The 20,596-nt window shown below is 44.1% G+C and overlaps 1 protein-coding gene and 1 pseudogene across 2 annotated transcripts; both read left to right on the top strand.

Annotated features, from left to right (window-relative positions):
* The first annotated feature begins 4,395 nt into the window (after nucleotides 1-4,395).
* Nucleotides 4,396-8,839, top strand: LOC122925014 (gastrula zinc finger protein XlCGF71.1-like). Of its 2 annotated transcripts, none has more exons than XM_044276550.1 (2): nucleotides 4,396-4,452; nucleotides 7,738-8,838. In XM_044276550.1, the coding sequence occupies exon 2, from the start codon at nucleotides 7,770-7,772 to the stop codon at nucleotides 8,532-8,534; it is 765 nt and encodes a 254-aa protein (XP_044132485.1). In that variant the 5' UTR covers nucleotides 4,396-4,452; nucleotides 7,738-7,769; the 3' UTR covers nucleotides 8,535-8,838. The 2 variants fall into 2 exon arrangements, with proteins under 2 accessions (XP_044132485.1, XP_044132484.1); XM_044276549.1 differs by lacking the exon at nucleotides 4,396-4,452 and adding an exon at nucleotides 4,580-4,634 and having other exon boundaries at nucleotides 7,738-8,839.
* On the top strand, nucleotides 8,567-9,903 carry LOC122930465 (annotated as a pseudogene).
* Nucleotides 9,904-20,596: the final 10,693 nt, after the last annotated feature.

Below are 20,596 nucleotides of genomic sequence, written 5' to 3' on the forward strand. Positions count from 1 at the left end.
TGCACATGACGGCTCTTACCTTGTGATATAAGAGGCTGGTGCTCCTCCATTACATGTCACTGCACACACGTGTATACACTGCACATGACGGCTCTTACCTTGTGATATAAGAGGCTGGTGCTCCTCCATTACATGTCACTGCACACACGTGTATACACTGCACATGACGGCTCTTACCTTGTGATATAAGAGGCTGGTGCTCCTCCATTACATGTCACTGCACACACGTGTATACACTGCACATGACGGCTCTTACCTTGTGATATAAGAGGCTGGTGCTCCTCCATTACATGTCACTGCACACACGTGTATACACTGCACATGACGGCTCTTACCTTGTGATATAAGAGGCTGGTGCTCCTCCATTACATGTCACTGCACACACGTGTATACACTGCACATGACGGCTCTTACCTTGTGATATAAGAGGCTGGTGCTCCTCCATTACATGTCACTGCACACACGTGTATACACTGCACATGACGGCTCTTACCTTGTGATATAAGAGGCTGGTGCTCCTCCATTACATGTCACTGCACACACGTGTATACACTGCACATGACGGCTCTTACCTTGTGATATAAGAGGCTGGTGCTCCTCCATTACATGTCACTGCACACACGTGTATACACTGCACATGACGGCTCTTACCTTGTGATATAAGAGGCTGGTGCTCCTCCATTACATGTCACTGCACACACGTGTATACACTGCACATGACGGCTCTTACCTTGTGATATAAGAGGCTGGTGCTCCTCCATTACATGTCACTGCACACACGTGTATACACTGCACATGACGGCTCTTACCTTGTGATATAAGAGGCTGGTGCTCCTCCATTACATGTCACTGCACACACGTGTATACACTGCACATGACGGCTCTTACCTTGTGATATAAGAGGCTGGTGCTCCTCCATTACATGTCACTGCACACACGTGTATACACTGCACATGACGGCTCTTACCTTGTGATATAAGAGGCTGGTGCTCCTCCATTACATGTCACTGCACACACGTGTATACACTGCACATGACGGCTCTTACCCTGTGATATAAGAGGCTGGTGCTTCTCCATCATGGCCTCCTTGTACAGATCCTTGTGTCCTTCTATATACTCCCACTCCTCCATGGAGAAATAGACAGTGACGTCCTGACACCTTATAGGAACCTGACAACACAATGACACCGTCATAGAAACATAGAATGTGTCGGCAGATAAGAACCAGTTTGGCCCATCTAGTCTGCCCAATATACTGAATACTATGGATAGCCCCGGCCCTATCTTATATGGAGGATGGCCTTATGCCTATCCCATCCATGCTTAAACTCCTCCACTGTATTTCCAGCTACCACTTCTGCAGGAAGGCTATTCCATGCATCCACTACTCTCTCAGTAAAGTAATACTTCCTGATATTACTTTTAAACCTTTGCCCCTCTAATTTATAACTATGTCCTCTTGTAGCAGTTTTTCTTCTTGTAAATCTTCTCTCCTCTTTTACCTTGTTGCTTCCCTTTATGTATTTAGCAGTTTCTCTCATCTCCCCTCTGTCTCGTCTTTCTTCCAAGCTCTACATGTTAAGGTCCTTTCATCTTTCCTGGTAAGTTTTATCCTGCAATCCATGTACCAGTTTAGTAGCTCTTCTCTGAACTCTCTCCAAAGTATCAGTATCCTTCTGGAGATATGGTCTCCAGTACTGCGCACAATACTCCAGATGAGGTCTCACTAGTGCTCTGTAGAGCGGCATGAGCGCCCCCCTCTGTCTACTGGTAATGCCTCTCCCTATACACCCAGCATTCTGCTAGCATTTCCTGCTGCTCTATGACATTGTCTGCCTACCTTTAAGTCTTCTGAAATAATGACCCCTAAATCCCTTTCCTCAGATACTGAGGTTAGGACTGTATCACTGATTGTATATTCTGCTCTTGGGTTTTTACATCCCAGGTGCATTATCTTGCACTTATCCACATTAAATTTTAGTTGCCAGGTTTCCATTAATTTCCCCACTATTGATGTCAGGCTTACTGGCCTATAGTTGCCCGATTCCTCCCTACTACCTTTCTTGTGAATGGGCACAACATTTGCTAATTTCCAATCTTCTGGGACGATTCCTGTTGCCAGTGATTGGTTAAATAAATCTGTTAATGGTTTTGCTAGTTCACCTCTGAGCTCTTTTAATAGCTTTGGGTGTATCCCATCAGGCCCCTGTGACTTATTTGTATTGATTTTAGACAGCTGACTTAGAACCTCTTCCTCTGTAAAGACACATGCAGTCAAAAGATTCATTAGTCTTCTTTCCTAACTGAGGTCCTTCTCCTTCATTTTCCTTTGTAAAAACTGAACAGAAGTATTCATTGAGGCAGTCAGCTAGTTCTGTATCTTCTTCCATATACCTTCCTTCTTTTGTTTTTAATTTGGTAATTCCTTGTTTTAGTTTCCATTTTTCATTTATGTATCTGAAGAATGCCTTATCGCCTTTTTTCCCTGACTGAGCTAATTTCTCTTCTGCCTGTGCTTTAGAAGCTCTTATAACTTGTTTGGCCTCTCTCTGCCTAATCTTATAAATTTGCCTGTCATCCTCGTTTATATATATATATATATATATATATATATAATTATTAAATGCTATCTTTTTGTTTTTAATGATTTTGGCCACTTCTGCTGAGTACCACAGTGGTCTCTTCCTTTTTTTTTGCTTTTACTGACAAGCCTAATGCAATTTTCTGTTGCCTTCAATAGTGCCTCTTTTAAGTAGTCCCATTTCTCCTGGACTCCAATGAAACTGTTCCAATCTTATAGGGACTCGTGTACAACTAATCTAATTTTAGAAAAGTCAGACCCCTCCAGTGCCGTTACTGGAGAATTTCCCAGCATTCCCAGCAGTGTCACCTCTCCAGTCAGCAGCTCCATCATCTTGTGGGTGAGTTCTAGGATCTTTTGCTCATGTATCAGGGGGTGAGGGGGAGGCTCTGTGATGGGGGGAGGGGTCCTGCTCCGCCCTCCTGACTCCTGGAGATAGATGATGGGAGTCACACAGTCCCCCGATGTCTTCTTCACTATTGTGTACTCCTGTGGATGGAGAGAGACACTTAAGGAATAAACCCTTCAGGGGCCATGTGCTCTCCTCCAGCCCTCTCCTCCTGGTACAACGTGCCTACTTACCTTCTCATGGCTTCTACAACATGACTATTGGTCACTGGTCACATGACACATCACTCACCATATTGGGGGCTGATTTTAAGGTTCTCCATCACTTGGAAGGTCTGGAGGCCATTCTCCAGGACCCTGGACTCTTCCTATCACTTCCTATGATGGATTCTCCTTCCCGATGTCTGACTTGTTACAGAATACAATACAGAGGAGAGAAATCTAGAAAAGTTTACCTCTCCGCTCAGCAGGGAGATGATCTCCAAGGTGAGGTCTAATATTCTTCTGCTGATCTCCTTCCTGTCCATCGTTGGTGGTCATTCAGGAGAAGAGGAGAGAACTGGAGGAGCTGGAGGCTTCTAGTACTGCAGGCGCCTTTATGAGAAGAGGAGAGGAAATCATCCAGGGGACAAGACCAGATGTCACCTCCAGAACCGCACTTCCTGAGCCTGGAGGGCCCTGCTTCTCAGAGCCCCCACCATATGGATCCCAGGGGCCCCAACATGGAGATCTCTGGTGGCTCCACAGGAGATAAATGTCTGGTAGATGCAGGTCCCACCTCTGGGCTGTGCTCAGCTGTGTCCAGAACTCCAAGAGAAGAGACTGGAGAGAGCTGAGCTCAGGTCGGGCCCCGCTCCATTCATTCTCCTCCTGGAGGCAGGGGCCCCTCACCAGGACAGTCAGGGGCCAGCGAATGATGACAACCCCCACTATCCCCACTACTCCTCCCCCATTATACTAAGCTGAGGAGCGGAGAAGGATTCCTTGTGTGTAATGGAGGAGAATCTCCAGAGGTGACATGTCTGAGCTCTCCACCACACTGTCTCCTCACAGCTCATCTTACCTGCAGGCTGGAGGAATGGCTGATACCAGAGAGAACAAGAGCCCTGACTACCGACCAGGACCTGCCCAGTGTCTGCTGCACTGCCAGAGCTGAAGGACCTGGGGTGACGTCACCGTCATGTGATCAGTGCAGGGGGCGGAGCTCAACAGTGGAGAGGAGAAGAGGTGGTGAAGGACCTGGGGTGACGTCACAGTCATGTGATCAGGGGGCGGACTCAGCAGTGGAAAACATAAAAGGTGGTGAAGGACCTGGGGTGATGTCACTATCATGTGATCAGTGCAGGGGGCGGGGTTCAGCAGTGGTACGTATTAGAGAGGATTAAGGACCTGGGGTGACGTCATCATCATGTGATCAGTGCAAGGGGCGGGGACGGGGCGGAGTTCAGCAGTGGATTGGAGAAGAGGTGGTGAAGGAACTGGGAAGATGTAATCACAAGCAGATCTACTGCCCTGATATCCCGGTACACAAGTAACAGCACTGGAGGAGTCTGGGTGATGACGGTGTCATTGTGTTGTCAGATTCCTATAAGGTGTCAGGACGTCACTGTCTATTTCTCCATGGAGGAGTGGGAGTATATAGAAGGACACAAGGACCTGTACAAGGAGGCCATGATGGAGGAGCACCAGCCTCTTATATCACAAGGTAAGAGCCGTCATGTGCAGTGTGTACACATGTGTGCAGTGACATGTAATGGAGGAGCACCAGCCTCTTATATCACAAAGGTAAGAGCCGTCATGTGCAGTGTATACACGTGTGTGCAGTGACATGTAATGGAGGAGCACCAGCCTCTTATATCACAAGGTAAGAGCCGTCATGTGCAGTGTATACACGTGTGTGCAGTGACATGTAATGGAGGAGCACCAGCCTCTAATATCACAAGGTAAGAGCCGTCATGTGCAGTGTATACACGTGTGTGCAGTGACATGTAATGGAGGAGCACCAGCCTCTTATATCACAAGGTAAGAGCCGTCATGTGCAGTGTATACACGTGTGTGCAGTGACATGTAATGGATGAGCACCAGCCTCTTATATCACAAGGTAAGAGCCGTCATGTGCAGTGTATGCAGTGTGTGCAGTGACATGTAATGGAGGAGCAGCAGCCTCTTATATCACAAGGTAAGAGCCGTCATGTGCAGTGTATACACGTGTGTGCAGTGACGTGTAATGGAGGAGCACCAGCCTCTTATATCACAAGGTAAGAGCCGCCATGTGCAGTGTATACACGTGTGTGCAGTGACATATAATGGAGGAACACCAGCCTCTTATATCACAAGTTAAGAGCCGTCATGTGCAGTGTATACATGTGTGTGCAGTGACATGTAATGGAGGAGCGCCAGCCTCTTATATCACAGGGTAAGAGCCGTCATGTGCAGTGTATACACGTGTGTGCAGTGATATGTAATGGAGGAGCACCAGCCTCTTATATCACAAGGTAAGACCCGTCATGTGCAGTGTATACACGTGTGTGCAGTGACATGTAATGGAGGAGCACCAGCCTCTTATATCACAGGGTAAGAGCCGTCATGTGCAGTGTATACACGTGTGTGCAGTGACATGTAATGGAGGAGCACCAGCCTCTTATATCACAAGATAAGAGCCGTCATGTGCAGTGTATACACGTGTGTGCAGTGACATGTAATGGAGGAGCACCAGCCTCTTATATCACAAGGTAAGAGCCGTCATGTGCAGTGTATACATGTGTGTCCAGTGACATGTAATGGAGGAGCACCAGCCTCTTATATCACAAGGTAAGAGCCGTCATGTGCAGTGTATACACGTGTGTGCAGTGACATGTAATGGAGGAGCACCAGCCTCTTATATCACAAGGTAAGAGCCGTCATGTGCAGTGTATACACGTGTGTGCAGTGACATGTAATGGAGGAGCACCAGCCTCTTATATCACAAGGTAAGAGCCGTCATGTGCAGTGTATACACGTGTGTGCAGTGACATGTAATGGAGGAGCACCAGCCTCTTATATCACAAGGTAAGAGCAGTTATGTGCAGTGTATACATGTGTGTGCAGTGACATGTAATGGAGGAGCACCAGCCTCTTATATTACAAGGTAAGAGCCGTCATGTGCAGTGTATACACGTGTGTGCAGTGACATGTAATGGAGGAGCACCAGCCTCTTATATCACAAGGTAAGAGCCGTCATGTGCAGTGTATACACGTGTGTGCAGTGACATGTAATGGAGGAGCACAGCCTCTTATATCACAGGGTAAGAGCCGTCATGTGCAGTGTATACACGTGTGTGCAGTGACATATAATGGAGGAGCACCAGCCTCTTATATCACAAGGTAAGAGCCGTCATGTGCAGTGTATACACGTGTGTGCAGTGACATGTAATGGAGGAGCACCAGCCTCTTATATCACAAGGTAAGAGCCGTCATGTGCAGTGTGTACACGTGTGTGCAGTGACATGTAATGGAGGAGCACCACACTGGGTTCACACCTGCTGTATTCCACTCAGATTTCTGCTTTCAGCATCAATTTCAATGTCGGCTTAGGCTACTTTCACACTTGCGTTCAGAACGGATCCGTCTGCATTATATTTCAGAAAAAATTCTGAAAGTTAGTCAGACGGATCCGTCCAGACTTTGCATTGAAAGTCAATAGGGGATGGATCCGTTTGAAATTTCACCCTATTGTGTGAACTCTAAACGGATCCGTCCCCATTGACTTACATTGTAAGTCAGGATGGATCCATTTGGCTCTGCACGGCCAGGCGGACACCCGAACACTGCAAGCTGCGTTCGGGTGTTCGGCTGCTGAGCGGAACGGAGGTCAAACGGTGCCAGACTGATGCATTCTGAGCGGATCCGCATCCACTCAGAATGCATTGGGGCCGTACAGGTCCATTCGGGGCCGCTTGTTAGAGTCTTCAAATGGAACCTCGAACGCAAGTGTGAAAGTAGCCTTAGTTGGTGAGAAATTATATTCCCGCTTCCCCCAACAGATGCCATTGTCGTGTTATTCATTGTTATTTTTATGATAATTATATTGTTGCCTCAATGTTTGTAGTGAAAAGTTACTATAGTGATGGCAGTGGGGACGGTGTGTATATGTATATATATATACCTGTGTGCACCCAAGTCATAACGCAAGTCAGAAGAAGCATGAGCTTCCGCAAAATGCCCGCATCCTCTGTGCACATCATAACCTGTGTTCAGCTTGTTTTATTGACTGGACAAATAATAATTGTCAGATTTTATTGCCAGTGAGTCCTGAATTATTGGTTAATTAATTGTTGCTATTAGAAGCTGAGGAAGAGAGACCCTAAAAAGTGCTGCTCATTTAAGCTGTAGGTGGCATAACGGCATGGAGTTTTCTAGTGAATCCACCTGCCTCATCAGGTCTGAGAGATCTATTTATCATGAATGCAGGTTGTGTTGAGGAATGTGGTGACAGATCCTTAAGTTAACTTGTTATTTTAATGTGATGCCCCCTTGGCATTGAAGGGCCAAATGTCTTGAAAGCAAGCAAGCTTGATTGCCAGATATGGTTGGTTTCTCAAATTTTGGAGTTAGGTTTGTGTAGTAAAAGTGGTAAATGATTGTAGAGCAGAATCCTAAACTTATCACAGTGTTACACAAAGCTTTGTAATGCTAGAATCGCGCACTGGTATCGTTTTTTAATTAAAGGAAAGAGAGATTTAAAATGAATGGTGTAGCTATAGATCTGACTTTGTCTACTCAGTGGTTTAAAAAAAGTAAAGCACAAATTTTCATTTTTATCTTCACAGAAAATCTCTGTAAGAATTCTATAGGAAACTTCATGTTATCACTAAATTATAAAGCAGGTGATGAAGACATCATGCAGCGCTTTTCAGGAGATAACCTTAATGTAGATTCAGGACTTCACAGCACAAATAATCATGAGGAACTTTCTCCTGACCAGTCACATATTGTTACCATAAATATAGGACAAAGAGGAGGTAAAAGATTTGTACGTGCTAAAGAGTTCACAAAAAGATCAAGACTTTCTGCAAACAGAAGAACTCGCACAGGAGAGACGCCATACTCCTGTTCAGAATGTGGGAAGTGCTTCACAAAGAAAACACATCTTATTACACATGAGAAAATTCACCCAGAAGAGAAGCCATGTTCAGAATGTGGGAAATGTTTTACAGATAAATCAAGTCTTGTTGATCATAAGAGACGTCACATAGGAGAGAAGCTAAATTCATGTTCAAAATGTGAGAAATGTTTTACACGGAAATCAGGTCTTGTTAGACATGAGAAAAGTCACTCAGGAGAGAAGCCATATTCATGTTCAGAATGTGGGAAATTTCTTACAGACAAATCAAGTCTTGTTAAACATAAAAGAATTCATACAGGAGAGAAGCCGTATTTGTGTTCAGAATGTGGAAAATGTTTTGCAGATAAATCAAGTCTTCGTAGACACGAGAGACGCCACAGAGGAGAGAAGCCATATTCATGTTCAGAATGTGGGAAATGTTTTAAAAATAAATCAAGTATTGCTAGACATGAGAAACATCACACAGGAGAAATGCCGTTTTTCATGTTCAGTATGTGGTAAATGTTTTACAGAGAAATCAACTCTTGTTACCCATGAGAGAAGACACACACACAGAAGCCTTATTCGTGTTCGGAATGTGGAAAATGTTTTACAGATAAGTCAAGTCTTGTTTCCCATGAGAGAAGTCACTCAGAGAAGCCATATTCTTGTTCAGAATGTGGGAAATAGTTTACAGATAAATCCCATTTTGTGAGACATGAGAGAAGTCACACTGGAGAGAAACCATATTCATGTTCAGAATGTCGGAAATGTTTTTCAGATAAATCAAGTCTTGTTATACATGAGAGACTTCACACTGGAGAGAAACAGTATTCATGTTCAGAATGTGGGAAATGTTTTACAGAAAAATCACATCTTGTTAAACATCAGAGAAGTCACACAGGAGAGAAGCCGTATTCATGTTCAGAATGTGGGAAATGTTTTGCACAGAAATCAAATTTTGTGATTCATAAGAGAAGTCACACAGGAGAGAAGCCGTATTCATGTTCGGAATGTGGGAAATGTTTTACATATAAATCAAATTTTGTTACACATCAGAGAAGTCACACAGGGGAGAAACCATATTCATGTTCAGAATGTGGGAAATGTTTTGCAGATCAGTCAAATCTTGTATTCCATGAGAAAACACACACAGGGGAGAAACCATATTCATGTTCAGAATGTGAGAAGTGTTTTATACGGAAATCACATCTTATTAGACATGAGAGAAGTCATACAGGAGAGAAGCCATATTCATGTTTAGAATGTGGGAAATGTTTTACAGATAAATCAAGTCTAGTTAGACATGAGAGAAATCATACAGAAGAGAAGCTGTATTCATGTTCAGAATGTGGCAAATGTTTTAGATGGAAATCAGATCGTAATAGACATGAGAGACTTCACGTAAGAGAGAAGCCATTTTGATGTTTTATGTGTGGAAAATGTTTTGTAATGCAATCAAATTCTAAAACTCATCAAAACAGAATAAACTGTTACTGCTATTTTGGAATATGGGAAATGCTGCAGGAGCAAATAAGAATTTTAAAGCTATCTTACAGATATATCAATAACTAGGGATACACGGCAACATTTGTCATATGACTGAGTCTCAGAATAGTTGCGCAACTTGCTGTTTTGCAGATTTTTGGGCTGTTTAAAAAAAATAATTGCAGAAAAGTCACATTCAGTTTGTAGTGGCTTGAGGCATTGTAGTGGCATTGTGTTCTATGATGGCAAAGTTGCATATTACCTAAGACCAGAATTCAAGTGTTGAATTTTTAATGACCGTCCCAGCATGTCGCATTGTGACACCATTGACAATCATTAGATGTAGTGTAACAATGCACCATTGCGATCTTACATGATATACACAGTTGAGCCATATTCTTATGACCACTTCCTACATTCAATGTCAGCAACATGTCGTGAGCTGGCTTAGTGCTATCGGTTGTATGCACAAAAATCCCTTGTTACTGTCATGGATAAAAGGGGCAATTTATCATAGTTGCTAAAAGGGATGATTATTGGCTTTTGGGCCCCAAGTGGCAGTAGTTCTGAAACTACACAGTTTGTGAACTGTTTGCTGCTGTGGTTAAAGTGTATCATTATGAAGCGATGTGGAAACTGCAGAGTACCACGTATCATTAATGTGAGCTGAACGTCGGCTAAGAATGTGTGTGATGGTGGACTGACACACTACAGTGGAGCAACTCTCCAACAAAATTAACTAGGGGGGGGGGGGGGGGTTACCAGATGTGTGTCTAAAACAAAAGTTCAGCGATATGGGCATTCAAAGCAGAGAGATGGTTACAGCACCGGTACTAACGAAGTTGCATCGAACGAAAAGACATCAATTTCAGTATCCGAATTGGACCTCCGCTGATTGGTCTGGGTTGCCTTCTCCGATAAGTCACTCTTTTTGCTTCATCACACAGATGGACACTGACATAGAAATATCAGAGAGCAATTACCCTGTAGCCATTTCTGGAAGAACACAAGCTGGTGGTGGAAGCGTTATGGTCTGGAGAATGTTATCCTAGCATTCTCTGAGCCACTCAGCCATTTTGGTTATGAATGAATCCTTGAAGATCATGTACACCTATGCATGCAGATTATTTTACCTGGGGCAGATGGTATCTTCCAGCAAGACAATGCGTACAGCATCTGTGGGACCACACTTAATTCGCTCTATGAATGCCCTCCCATGCCCCCTGCAGCAGCTGTGGGTTTCACTGTAGTCAGCATGGCTCCAGACGCTTCAGGCCTTCATATTAGCTGGTGGTCATAATAATGTGACTTGGACACTTTTATATATACGGTGTGTGTGTGTGTGTATATATATATATATATATATATATATATATATATATACAGACGTGGACAAAATTGTTGGTACCCTTTGGTCAATGAAAGAAAAAGTCACAATGGTCACAGAAATAACTTTAATCTGACAAAAGTAATAATAAATTAAAATTCTATAAATGTTAACCAATGAAAGTCAGACATTGTTTTTCAACCATGCTTCAACAGAATTATGTAAAAAAATAAACTCATGAAACAGGCATGGACAAAAATGATGGTACCCCTAGAAAACACAGAACATAATGTGACCAAAGGGACATGTTAATTCAAGGTGTGTCCACTAATTAGCATCACAGGTGTCTACAACCTTGTAATCAGCCATTGGGCCTATATATATGGCTCCAGGTAATCACTGTGTTGTTTGGTGATATGGTGTGTACCACACTCGACATGGACCAGAGGAAGCAAAGGAAAGAGCTGTCTCAAGAGATCAGAAAGAAAATTATAGACAAGCATGTTAAAGGTAAAGGCTATAAGACCATCTCCAAGCAACTAGATGTTCCTGTGAGTACAGTTGCACATATTATTCATAAGTTTAAGATCCATGGGACTGTAGCCAACCTCCCTGGACGTGGCCGCAGGAGGAAAATTGATGACAAATCTAAGAGACGGATAATCCGAATGGTAACAAAAGAGCCTAGAAAGACTTCTAAAGAGATTCAAGGTGAACTTCATGCTCAAGGAACATCAGTGTCAGATCGCACCATCCGTCGTTGTTTGAGCCAAAGTGGACTACATGGGAGACGACCAAGGAGGACACCATTGTTGAAAACGAATCATAAAAAAGCAAGACTGGAATATGCCAAACTACATGTTGACAAGCCACAAAGCTTCTGGGAGAATGTCCTGTGGACAGATGAGACAAAAATCGAAGTTTTTGCCAAGGCACATCAGCTGTATGTTCACAGACGAAAAAATGAAGCATATCAAGAAAAGAACACTGTCCCTACTGTGAAACATGGAGGAGGCTCTGTTATGTTCTGGGGCTGCTTTGCTGCGTCTGGCACAGGGTGTCTTGAATCTGTGCAGGGTACAATGAAATCTCAAGACTATCAAGGAATTCTAGAGAGAAATGTACTAGCCAGTGTCAGAAAGCTTGGTCTCAGTCGCAGGTCATGGGTCTTGCAACAGGACAATGACCCAAAACACACCGCTAAAAACACCCAAGAATGGCTAAGAGGAAAAAATTGGACTATTCTAAAGTGGCCTTCTATGAGCCCTGACCTCAATCCTATTGAGCATCTTTGGAAGGAGCTGAAACATGCAGTCTGGAAAAGGCACCCTTCAAACCGGACACAACTGGAGCAGTTTGCTCATGAGGAGTGGGCCAAAATACCTGCTGAGAGGTGCAGATGTCTCATTGACAGTTACAGGAAGCGTTTGATTGCAGTGATTGCCTCAAAAGGTTGCGCAACAAAATATTAAGTTAGGGGTACCATCATTTTTGTCCATGCCTGTTTCATGAGTTTATTTTTTTACATAATTCTGTTGAAGCATGGTTGAAAAACAATGTCTGACTTTCATTGGTTAACATTTATAGAATTTTAATTTATTATTACTTTTGTCAGATTAAAGTTATTTCTGTGACCATTGTGACTTTTTCTTTCATTGACCAAAGGGTACCAACAATTTTGTCCACGTCTGTATATATATATATATATACACAGTACAGACCAAAAGTTTGGACACACCTTCTCAGTTCAAAGAGTTTTCTTTATTTTCATGACTATGAAAATTGTAGATTCACACTGAAGGCATCAAAACTATGAATTAACACATGTGGAATTATATACATAACAAAAAGTGTGAAACAACTGAAAATATGTCATATTCTAGGTTCTTCAAAGTAGCCACCTTTTGCTTTGATTACTGCTTTGCACACTCTTGGCATTCTCTTGATGAGCTTCAAGAGGTAGTCACCTGAAATGGTCTTCCAACAGTCTTGAAGGAGTTCCCAGAGATGCTTAGCACTTGTTGGCCCTTTTGCCTTCACTCTGCGGTCCAGCTCACCCCAAACCATCTCGATTGGGTTCAGGTCCGGTGACTGTGGAGGCCAGGTCATCTGGCGCAGCACCCCATCACTCTCCTTCATGGTCAAATAGCCCTTACACAGCCTGGAGGTGTGTTTGGGGTCATTGTCCTGTTGAAAAATAAATGATGGTCCAACTAAACGCAAACCGGATGGAATAGCATGCCGCTGCAAGATGCTGTGGTAGCCATGCTGGTTCAGTATGCCTTCAATTTTGAATAAATCCCCAACAGTGTCACCAGCAAAGCACCCCCACACCATCACACCTCCTCCTCCATGCTTCACGGTGGGAACCAGGCATGTAGAGTCCATCCGTTCACCTTTTCTGCGTCGCACAAAGACACGGTGGTTGGAACCAAAGATCTCAAATTTGGACTCATCAGACCAAAGCACAGATTTCCACTGGTCTAATGTCCATTCCTTGTGTTCTTTAGCCCAAACAAGTCTCTTCTGCTTGTTGCCTGTCCTTAGCAGTGGTTTCCTAGCAGATATTCTACCATGAAGGCCTGATTCACACAGTCTCCTCTTAACAGTTGTTCTAGAGATGTGTCTGCTGCTAGAACTCTGTGTGGCATTGACCTGGTCTCTAATCTGAGCTGCTGTTAACCTGCGATTTCTGAGGCTGGTGACTCGGATGAACTTATCCTCCGCAGCAGAGGTGACTCTTGGTCTTCCTTTCCTGGGGCGGTCCGCATGTGAGCCAGTTTCTTTGTAGCGCTTGATGGTTTTTGTGACTGCACTTGGGGACACTTTCAAAGTTTTCCCAATTTTTCGGACTGACTGACCTTCATTTCTTAAAGTAATGATGGCCACTCGTTTTTCTTTACTTAGCTGCTTTTTTCTTGCCATAATACAAATTCTAACAGTCTATTCAGTAGGACTATCAGCTGTGTATCCACCTGACTTCTCCACAACGCAACTGATGGTCCCAACCCCATTTATAAGGCAAGAAATCCCACTTATTAAACCTGACAGGGCACACCTGTGAAGTGAAGACCATTTCAGGTGACTACCTCTTGAAGCTCATCAAGAGAATGCCAAGAGTGTGCAAAGCAGTAATCAAAGCAAAAGGTGGCTACTTTGAAGAACCTAGAATATGACATATTTTCAGTTGTTTCACACTTTTTTGTTATGTATATAATTCCACATGTGTTAATTCATAGTTTTGATGCCTTCAGTGTGAATCTACAATTTTCATAGTCATGAAATATAAAGAAAACTCTTTGAATGAGAAGGTGTGTCCAAACTTTTGGTCTGTACTGTATATATACCATATATATATATATATATATATATATATACAGTCATGTGAAAAAATTAGGACACCCTTTGAAAGCATGTGGTTTTTTGTAACATTTTTAATAAAAGGTTATTTCATCTCCGTTTCAACAATACAGAGAGATTAAAGTAATCCGACTAAACAAAGAAAACTGAAGAAAAGTCTTTTCAAGATCTTCTGTAAATGTCATTCTACAAAAATGCCTATTCTAACTGAGGAAAAAGATAGGACACCCTTGCCCCTAATAGCGAGTGTTACCTCCTTTGGCTGAAATAACTGCAGTGAGACGGTTCTTGTAGCCATCTACCAGTCTTCGACATCGGTCTGAGGAAATTTTACCCCACTCCTCAATGCAGAACTTTTTCAGCTGTGAGATGTTTGAGGGGTTTCTTGCACGTACAGCCCTTTTCAAGTCACCCCACAGCATCTCAATGGGATTCAAATCTGGACTTTGACTTGGCCATTCCAGGACTCTCCATTTCTTCTTTTTCAGCCAATCTTTGGTTGATTTACTAGTATGTTTTGGGTCATTGTCATGTTGCATGGTCCAGTTCCGCTTCAGCTTTAATTTTCTAACTGATGGTCTCACATGTTCTTCAAGCACCTTCTGATACACAGTAGAATTCATCGTGGATTCTATGATGGTGAGCTGACCAGGTCCTGCTGCAGCAAAGCAGCCCCAAACCATGACACTTCCACCTCCATGCTTCACAGTTGGTATGAGGTTCTTTTCTTGGAATGCTGTGTTTGGTTTACGCCAAACATGTCCTCTGCTGTTGTGTCCAAATAATTCAATTTTGGACTCATCTGTCCAAAGAACATTATTCCAGAAGTCCTGGTCTTTGTCAACTTTATCTCTGGCAAATGTCAGTCTGGCCTCGATGTTTCTCTTGGAAAGCAAAGGTTTCCTCCTTGCACACCTCCCATGCAAGTTAAACTTGTACAGTCTCTTTCTGATTGTAGAGGCATGTACTTCTACATCAACAGTAGCCAGAGCCTGCTGTAGTTCTCGAGATGACACTTTAGGGTTTTTGGAGACCTCTTTTAGCATCTTGCGGTCTGCTCTTGGGGTGAACTTGCTGGGGCGACCAGTCCTGGGCATGTTGGCAGTTGTTTTGAAAGCCCTCCACTTGTAGACTATCTTCCGGACAGTGGAATGGCTGATTTCAAAATCTTTTGAGATCTTTTTAAATCCCTTCCCAGACTCATAGGCTGCTACAATCTTTTTTCTGAAGTCCTCTGACAGCTCTTTTGCTCTCACCATGGTGCTCACTCTCACTTCAACAGTCAGGAGCACACCAAACTAAATGTCTGAGGTTTAAATAGGGCAAGCCTCATTCAACATGCAGAGTAACGATCTACTAATTATGTGCACCTGGTGTGATATACCTGTGTGAGATCTGAGCCAATTTAAGAGGGAATACATGTGAGGGTGTCCTATCTTTTTCCTCAGTTAGAATAGGCATTTTTGTAGAATGACATTTACAGAAGATCTTGAAAAGACTTTTCTTCAGTTTTCTTTGTTTAGTTGGATTACTTTAATCTCTCTGTATTGTTGAAACGGAGATGAAATAACCTTTTATTAAAAATGTTACAAAAAACCACATGCTTTCAAAAGGGTGTCCTAATTTTTTCACATAACTGTAGCTGTATGTATATATATATATATATATGTGTGTGTGTATATGTGTGTGTGTATATATATATATATATATATATAGTGACACAGTGTGGGGAATGGTCTGGGAAAACAGGTATTTTCATCCCAGCGTGTGCTGCTGGGCTGATTTGCAGCCAGGTGGGGTCAAATGCTGGACTGGATTTATTTTTTATTTTTATTTTTTATATATCTCTTTATTTCCATCATCTCAACAAAATAGAAAAAATTTCAACATGATAAAAAATTACATTTTTTGTATATCCAGAAACATACCAGTTTTTCCTATACATAAACAAATATCTTCATTCCCCATTTACCCACCCACCTACCACCCTTATGGGGAGGGGGGAGAGGGAGAAGTGTAAAAAAATAAATAAAAATCTATCTATCTATCCAGCCCTAAAGCAACCAGTTCTTCCATATTTCATCAACACTTTTTACTTTTCTACCATGGCCCTCCATCGCTCGTTCTTCTTTAATCAGATTGTCCACTGCTTTTCTCCACTGTCCCACTGTTGGAGGGTCCGCCCCTACCCATTTCTTAAGTATAAGGAGTCTAGCTTGAAATAGCACCTTACTCAAGACCATTCGTGTGTCTCTATTTAGCCTCAGATGTTCGGTTGCCCCCAAAATACAAATCATGGGATCTTCTGATATTTGAACCTTCAAAGTTAGGTATACAATGTCTGTTATTTCTGTCCAATACCTGAACAGTCTTGGGCATCTCCTGGATTTTAATTGCCGGTCTGGGTGTTTGGCAGCACCTGGCTGTCCTTAAATAGGCAGCTGGGCTCAGTAGCAGGATCTCTGTGTTGGGATCTGAGGCTTGGTGCTAGGTTGGTGGGCTGAGACCCATGGGCCAGGAAACAGGCCCCCAAAGCCTGCCGTGAACTGCTGGAGGCAGAACTGACATCAAGGTGACTTGTCTTATACAAATTTTCCAATTTGTGTGAAGTAACACAAAGATGTACTTTCCATTGTGTGTGAAGTAAACACCAAGACTGCCAAAGTAACGCATTGTTTTGTGCATTACTTTTTGTGTGAATAAACACTGAAGTTTTGCGTTAAGAACTTGTCTTTTGCCTCTGTACTGCGTCCACTTACCCTATCTACCAGTGCGAAACCCCACAATTGGTGGAGGATGGGTGCGAGTGCAGTGAGGCAGGCATGATCACCAAAGTATTGTTTTTCATTTTTGCTCCGGGCACGGTTGTTTGTCTTGCATTAAACCCGCGATCCTCGACAAAATGGAGGCCATAATGAAGGCTCTTGTGGAGGCTATGAAGAAAAACTATGGGGGGCAGTATACTAGATAAAATATCACTTTTAATAATTATGAGGATCTTATGCTCCTTATTTTCTGGAGTTTAGTCCCCCTCCGCTCTTGTCTGACTTCTGTGAGGGGGCAAACAAGCTGCAAGAGCATGCACTCCTGTCCCTGGGTAATGTCGTCCCTGCGATATGACTAGCCTGACCAGGTTTACTCAGTCACCGGGGATAGCTTGTCTCAGCTGTGCTCCGATCACGTGACCCCCGCGATTGTACAATAGCCTGGATATTGCCGCATCGCGGCGGTCACGTGATGCGGAAGTACGGCTGTGCGTTCCACCTGGCCTCATGAAGCGCATATTAGCGCATATTTGCGCATGCGCGAATGCGATCCCTCCGGTCACATGACGTGATGCGGAAGTACGGCTGTGCGCCTCATGAAGCGCATATTAGCGCATTTGCGCATGCGGGAATGCGATCCCTCCAGGTCACATGACCGGATGACTCACTTCACTTGTGATGTCATCAAGGGGCGCCGGTAGGAACACCATAGACGGCCCTACAGCCTTTATAAGGGGGCGGTACTCGCCCCATTAGTTGCCGGTCACCCCACCACAGCGGACACCACCACCCTGGGTCACAGCCTGTTGGTGGTTTTTTTGCGCCATACGCCGACCGTTGCCATCTAAAAACGTAAGTGCCTCCAATGCCCATTGAGGGCTGACATTATGGGGGCTCATCCTTGTCATGTCATGTTACTTACTGTATATTTTGCATCTTTAATGTGATCCTTAGACTCAGCCATACTCTGCCTGCAGTATTTGCCCCGTGTCCCCTGATGAATCCTGGGGCATCCTGTGAAGAAACGCGTCGGGACACATAAGTATTACCATCACCCTATCCCCCTACCAGGGGATCCATCTGTTGGTGGGGTTACTTCTCATATATTGTATGCTTTCTGTCCTTTCGGACGGCTTGTGTTTTTCCATGTGTCAGGGCCTCAATAGGGTCACGTATACAGGAAGAGAGTTCCAGTCGGGGCCACCCCTTGCGGGGCTTTTTGGACCCCGTCCCGTGGACACATTGTGTAGGGCGGACCAGGACAAGCAGGGAGGCAATAGGGCTAGCTGATCTTAATTGACACAGTTGCGCCCGGTCTGCCACCATTGGTCCAGCCCACTACTTACATCATACCTGTACCCAACTGGTCTCCCATCTGAACCGGTTTTTTGTGTGTACACGTATGTACATGTCTTACTTGTAGTTTGTCTGTAGGGGCCGTTTTTTATCTCCTAATAATTATTAAAAGTGATATTTTATCTAGTATACTGCCCCCCATAGTTTTTCTTTATTGTCTTTTTGAGCAGTACTCAGGGAGGCACCTCTGTCTCTTCCTGACTGACCATCTTCAATTTCATTTAGTACTATCAGGGGAATGTCAGGATTTCTCAGCACTGGGTTAGACAGGAACATCTGGGTATCAGAGGCCAGTGTGGTTTTCTCTGAGCAATCGTTTGTTCAGAAGAAATACACCCCTACCCTGAATGGAGCATTTTCTGAACTCACCCGTCTCTACAGGGAACACATTAGATCTTGGTGGGAGGTGCAGGGCCTGGAGCACTATATTAAGCAGGGAATTGTGCCTAGGGGTCTTCGTATAACCTTGACTCCTGCACACCGCATCAGGAACCCTGAGTTCTTGAAGAGATGGGAAAGGGAAGGCAACATCAAGCTCCCTAAGATTAATGCAGCTCCTCTTGGATGAAGAGAGGCTGGTTCTGAGTAGAGCAGAAAGCAGTCTCAATGAACAAATCGAGATAGCCAAGAAGTTCCAGTCCGAACCAGAATTCCCGACCAAGGAAACACAATTGCAGAATTCAGTGGAGCGGTTTCAATATCAATTGAAGGACCGCAAACATAAGCAATTCAATAGGGACTCTCAGGACTTCCGTGATAATAGGGCATACCAATTTCTGACTAATCCACCAGCCACTCAAAATACAGACCTCTCCTCTACGGAGACGGAAACGTCTGACGTAGAGAAGGAAAGATTCCCCAAGAGTAAGGGGGCGGACGTGGGTCATATAGATCCAGAGGACGCAACAACCGCCCAAGACAGAACCCACAAAACCCCCCCCAAAATCCTCCGGTACAGACATCTGGCTCACCTTTTTTAGACCAGGGGGCACACTACTACCCCCTGAGGAGTCGGCACCTCCAGTCTTAGAGGCGACACCTGACTTCCCTCCTTCTTTAGACAAACGGGTAATAAATCTTTCTTCCCGCGTGCTCTCACAAGTAGAACTTAATTTGTTGGGACGTGGGTTATCGTTTGTCCCAACGAACAAATTCGATATGTTTAGGTGGACGAGGGACCTCCACCTTTTTGCACGTAGATTAAAATTGCATAAATTCCATAAAATCAAGGATAGGAAGGAAAGCCGCGAACTGGGTGTCCCCGTTGACATTCTAAAAGACGTCCATCTCCTCTTTAATCTCGACAGAGTGCCACCCAATGCTGAGGGACTAGGCCCCTTTACGTCCCTAAAAAATAAAAGCGTTAGAATGCCTCCGATAGGTGATGTATCCTGTGTGGATGTGTTTTTACAACATGTCACCGCAGAGTTAACTACCATTCACCGTATTCCGCCCCGATTTAACTGCAGCATGGAGGAGAGGCTGGCAATCACAGATCTGGAAAGCGATGTAAGCATAATTATCAAACCCTCAGATAAGGGGGGCAACATCGTGGTGATGGATGTGTTGGACTATAGAAGAATGTGTGTGTCAATCCTGGGGGACGGTACGGGGTATGAGATACTTACCAGTAACCCTACCCCCAACCTACAGAGGACTTTGAAACAAATCCTTGATCAAGCAAAGAAAGCCTCCCTGATCAATGGTGATGAATACGACTTTTTGTATCCACCCCACCCGGTCACGGCTACTTTTTATTGCCTGCCTAAAGTGCATAAAGAGACCACTCCTATCAGGGGACGTCCAATTGTCTCAGGGGTTGGAAGCCTGTCCCAAAACTGTGGCATATACGTGGACAAGGTGCTACGCCCGTTTGTAACATCATTGCCGTCCTATATTAGGGACACCTGGGATCTATTGGGGAAACTGAAGGACATATGTATTGAACCACACTGGTTTTTGGCCTCTGTGGATGTGGAGGCTCTATACTCCTCCATTCCACATGAGCGAGGTCTTGAAGCAAGCAGTCACTACCTTAAGACCAGGGGCCAACAATTTAGGCAGCACAACACCTTTACTCTCGAACTGCTAAGGTTCATCTTGGTGAGCAATTTTTTCCAGTTCGACGGACGCATCTACCACCAGCTCAGGGGCACCGCGATGGGTAGCTCTTGTGCGCCATCGTACGCTAACTTGCTCCTGGGCTGGTGGGAGGAGTCCGTGGTGTTTGCCGAACCGTCACCATGGTTCGCCGGCATGGTCGCTCTCTGGTCACGCTACATCGACGA

The sequence above is a fragment of the Bufo gargarizans genome, chromosome 1, assembly GCF_014858855.1.
Source record: "Bufo gargarizans isolate SCDJY-AF-19 chromosome 1, ASM1485885v1, whole genome shotgun sequence".
NCBI classification, from domain to species: Eukaryota; Metazoa; Chordata; class Amphibia; order Anura; family Bufonidae; genus Bufo; species Bufo gargarizans.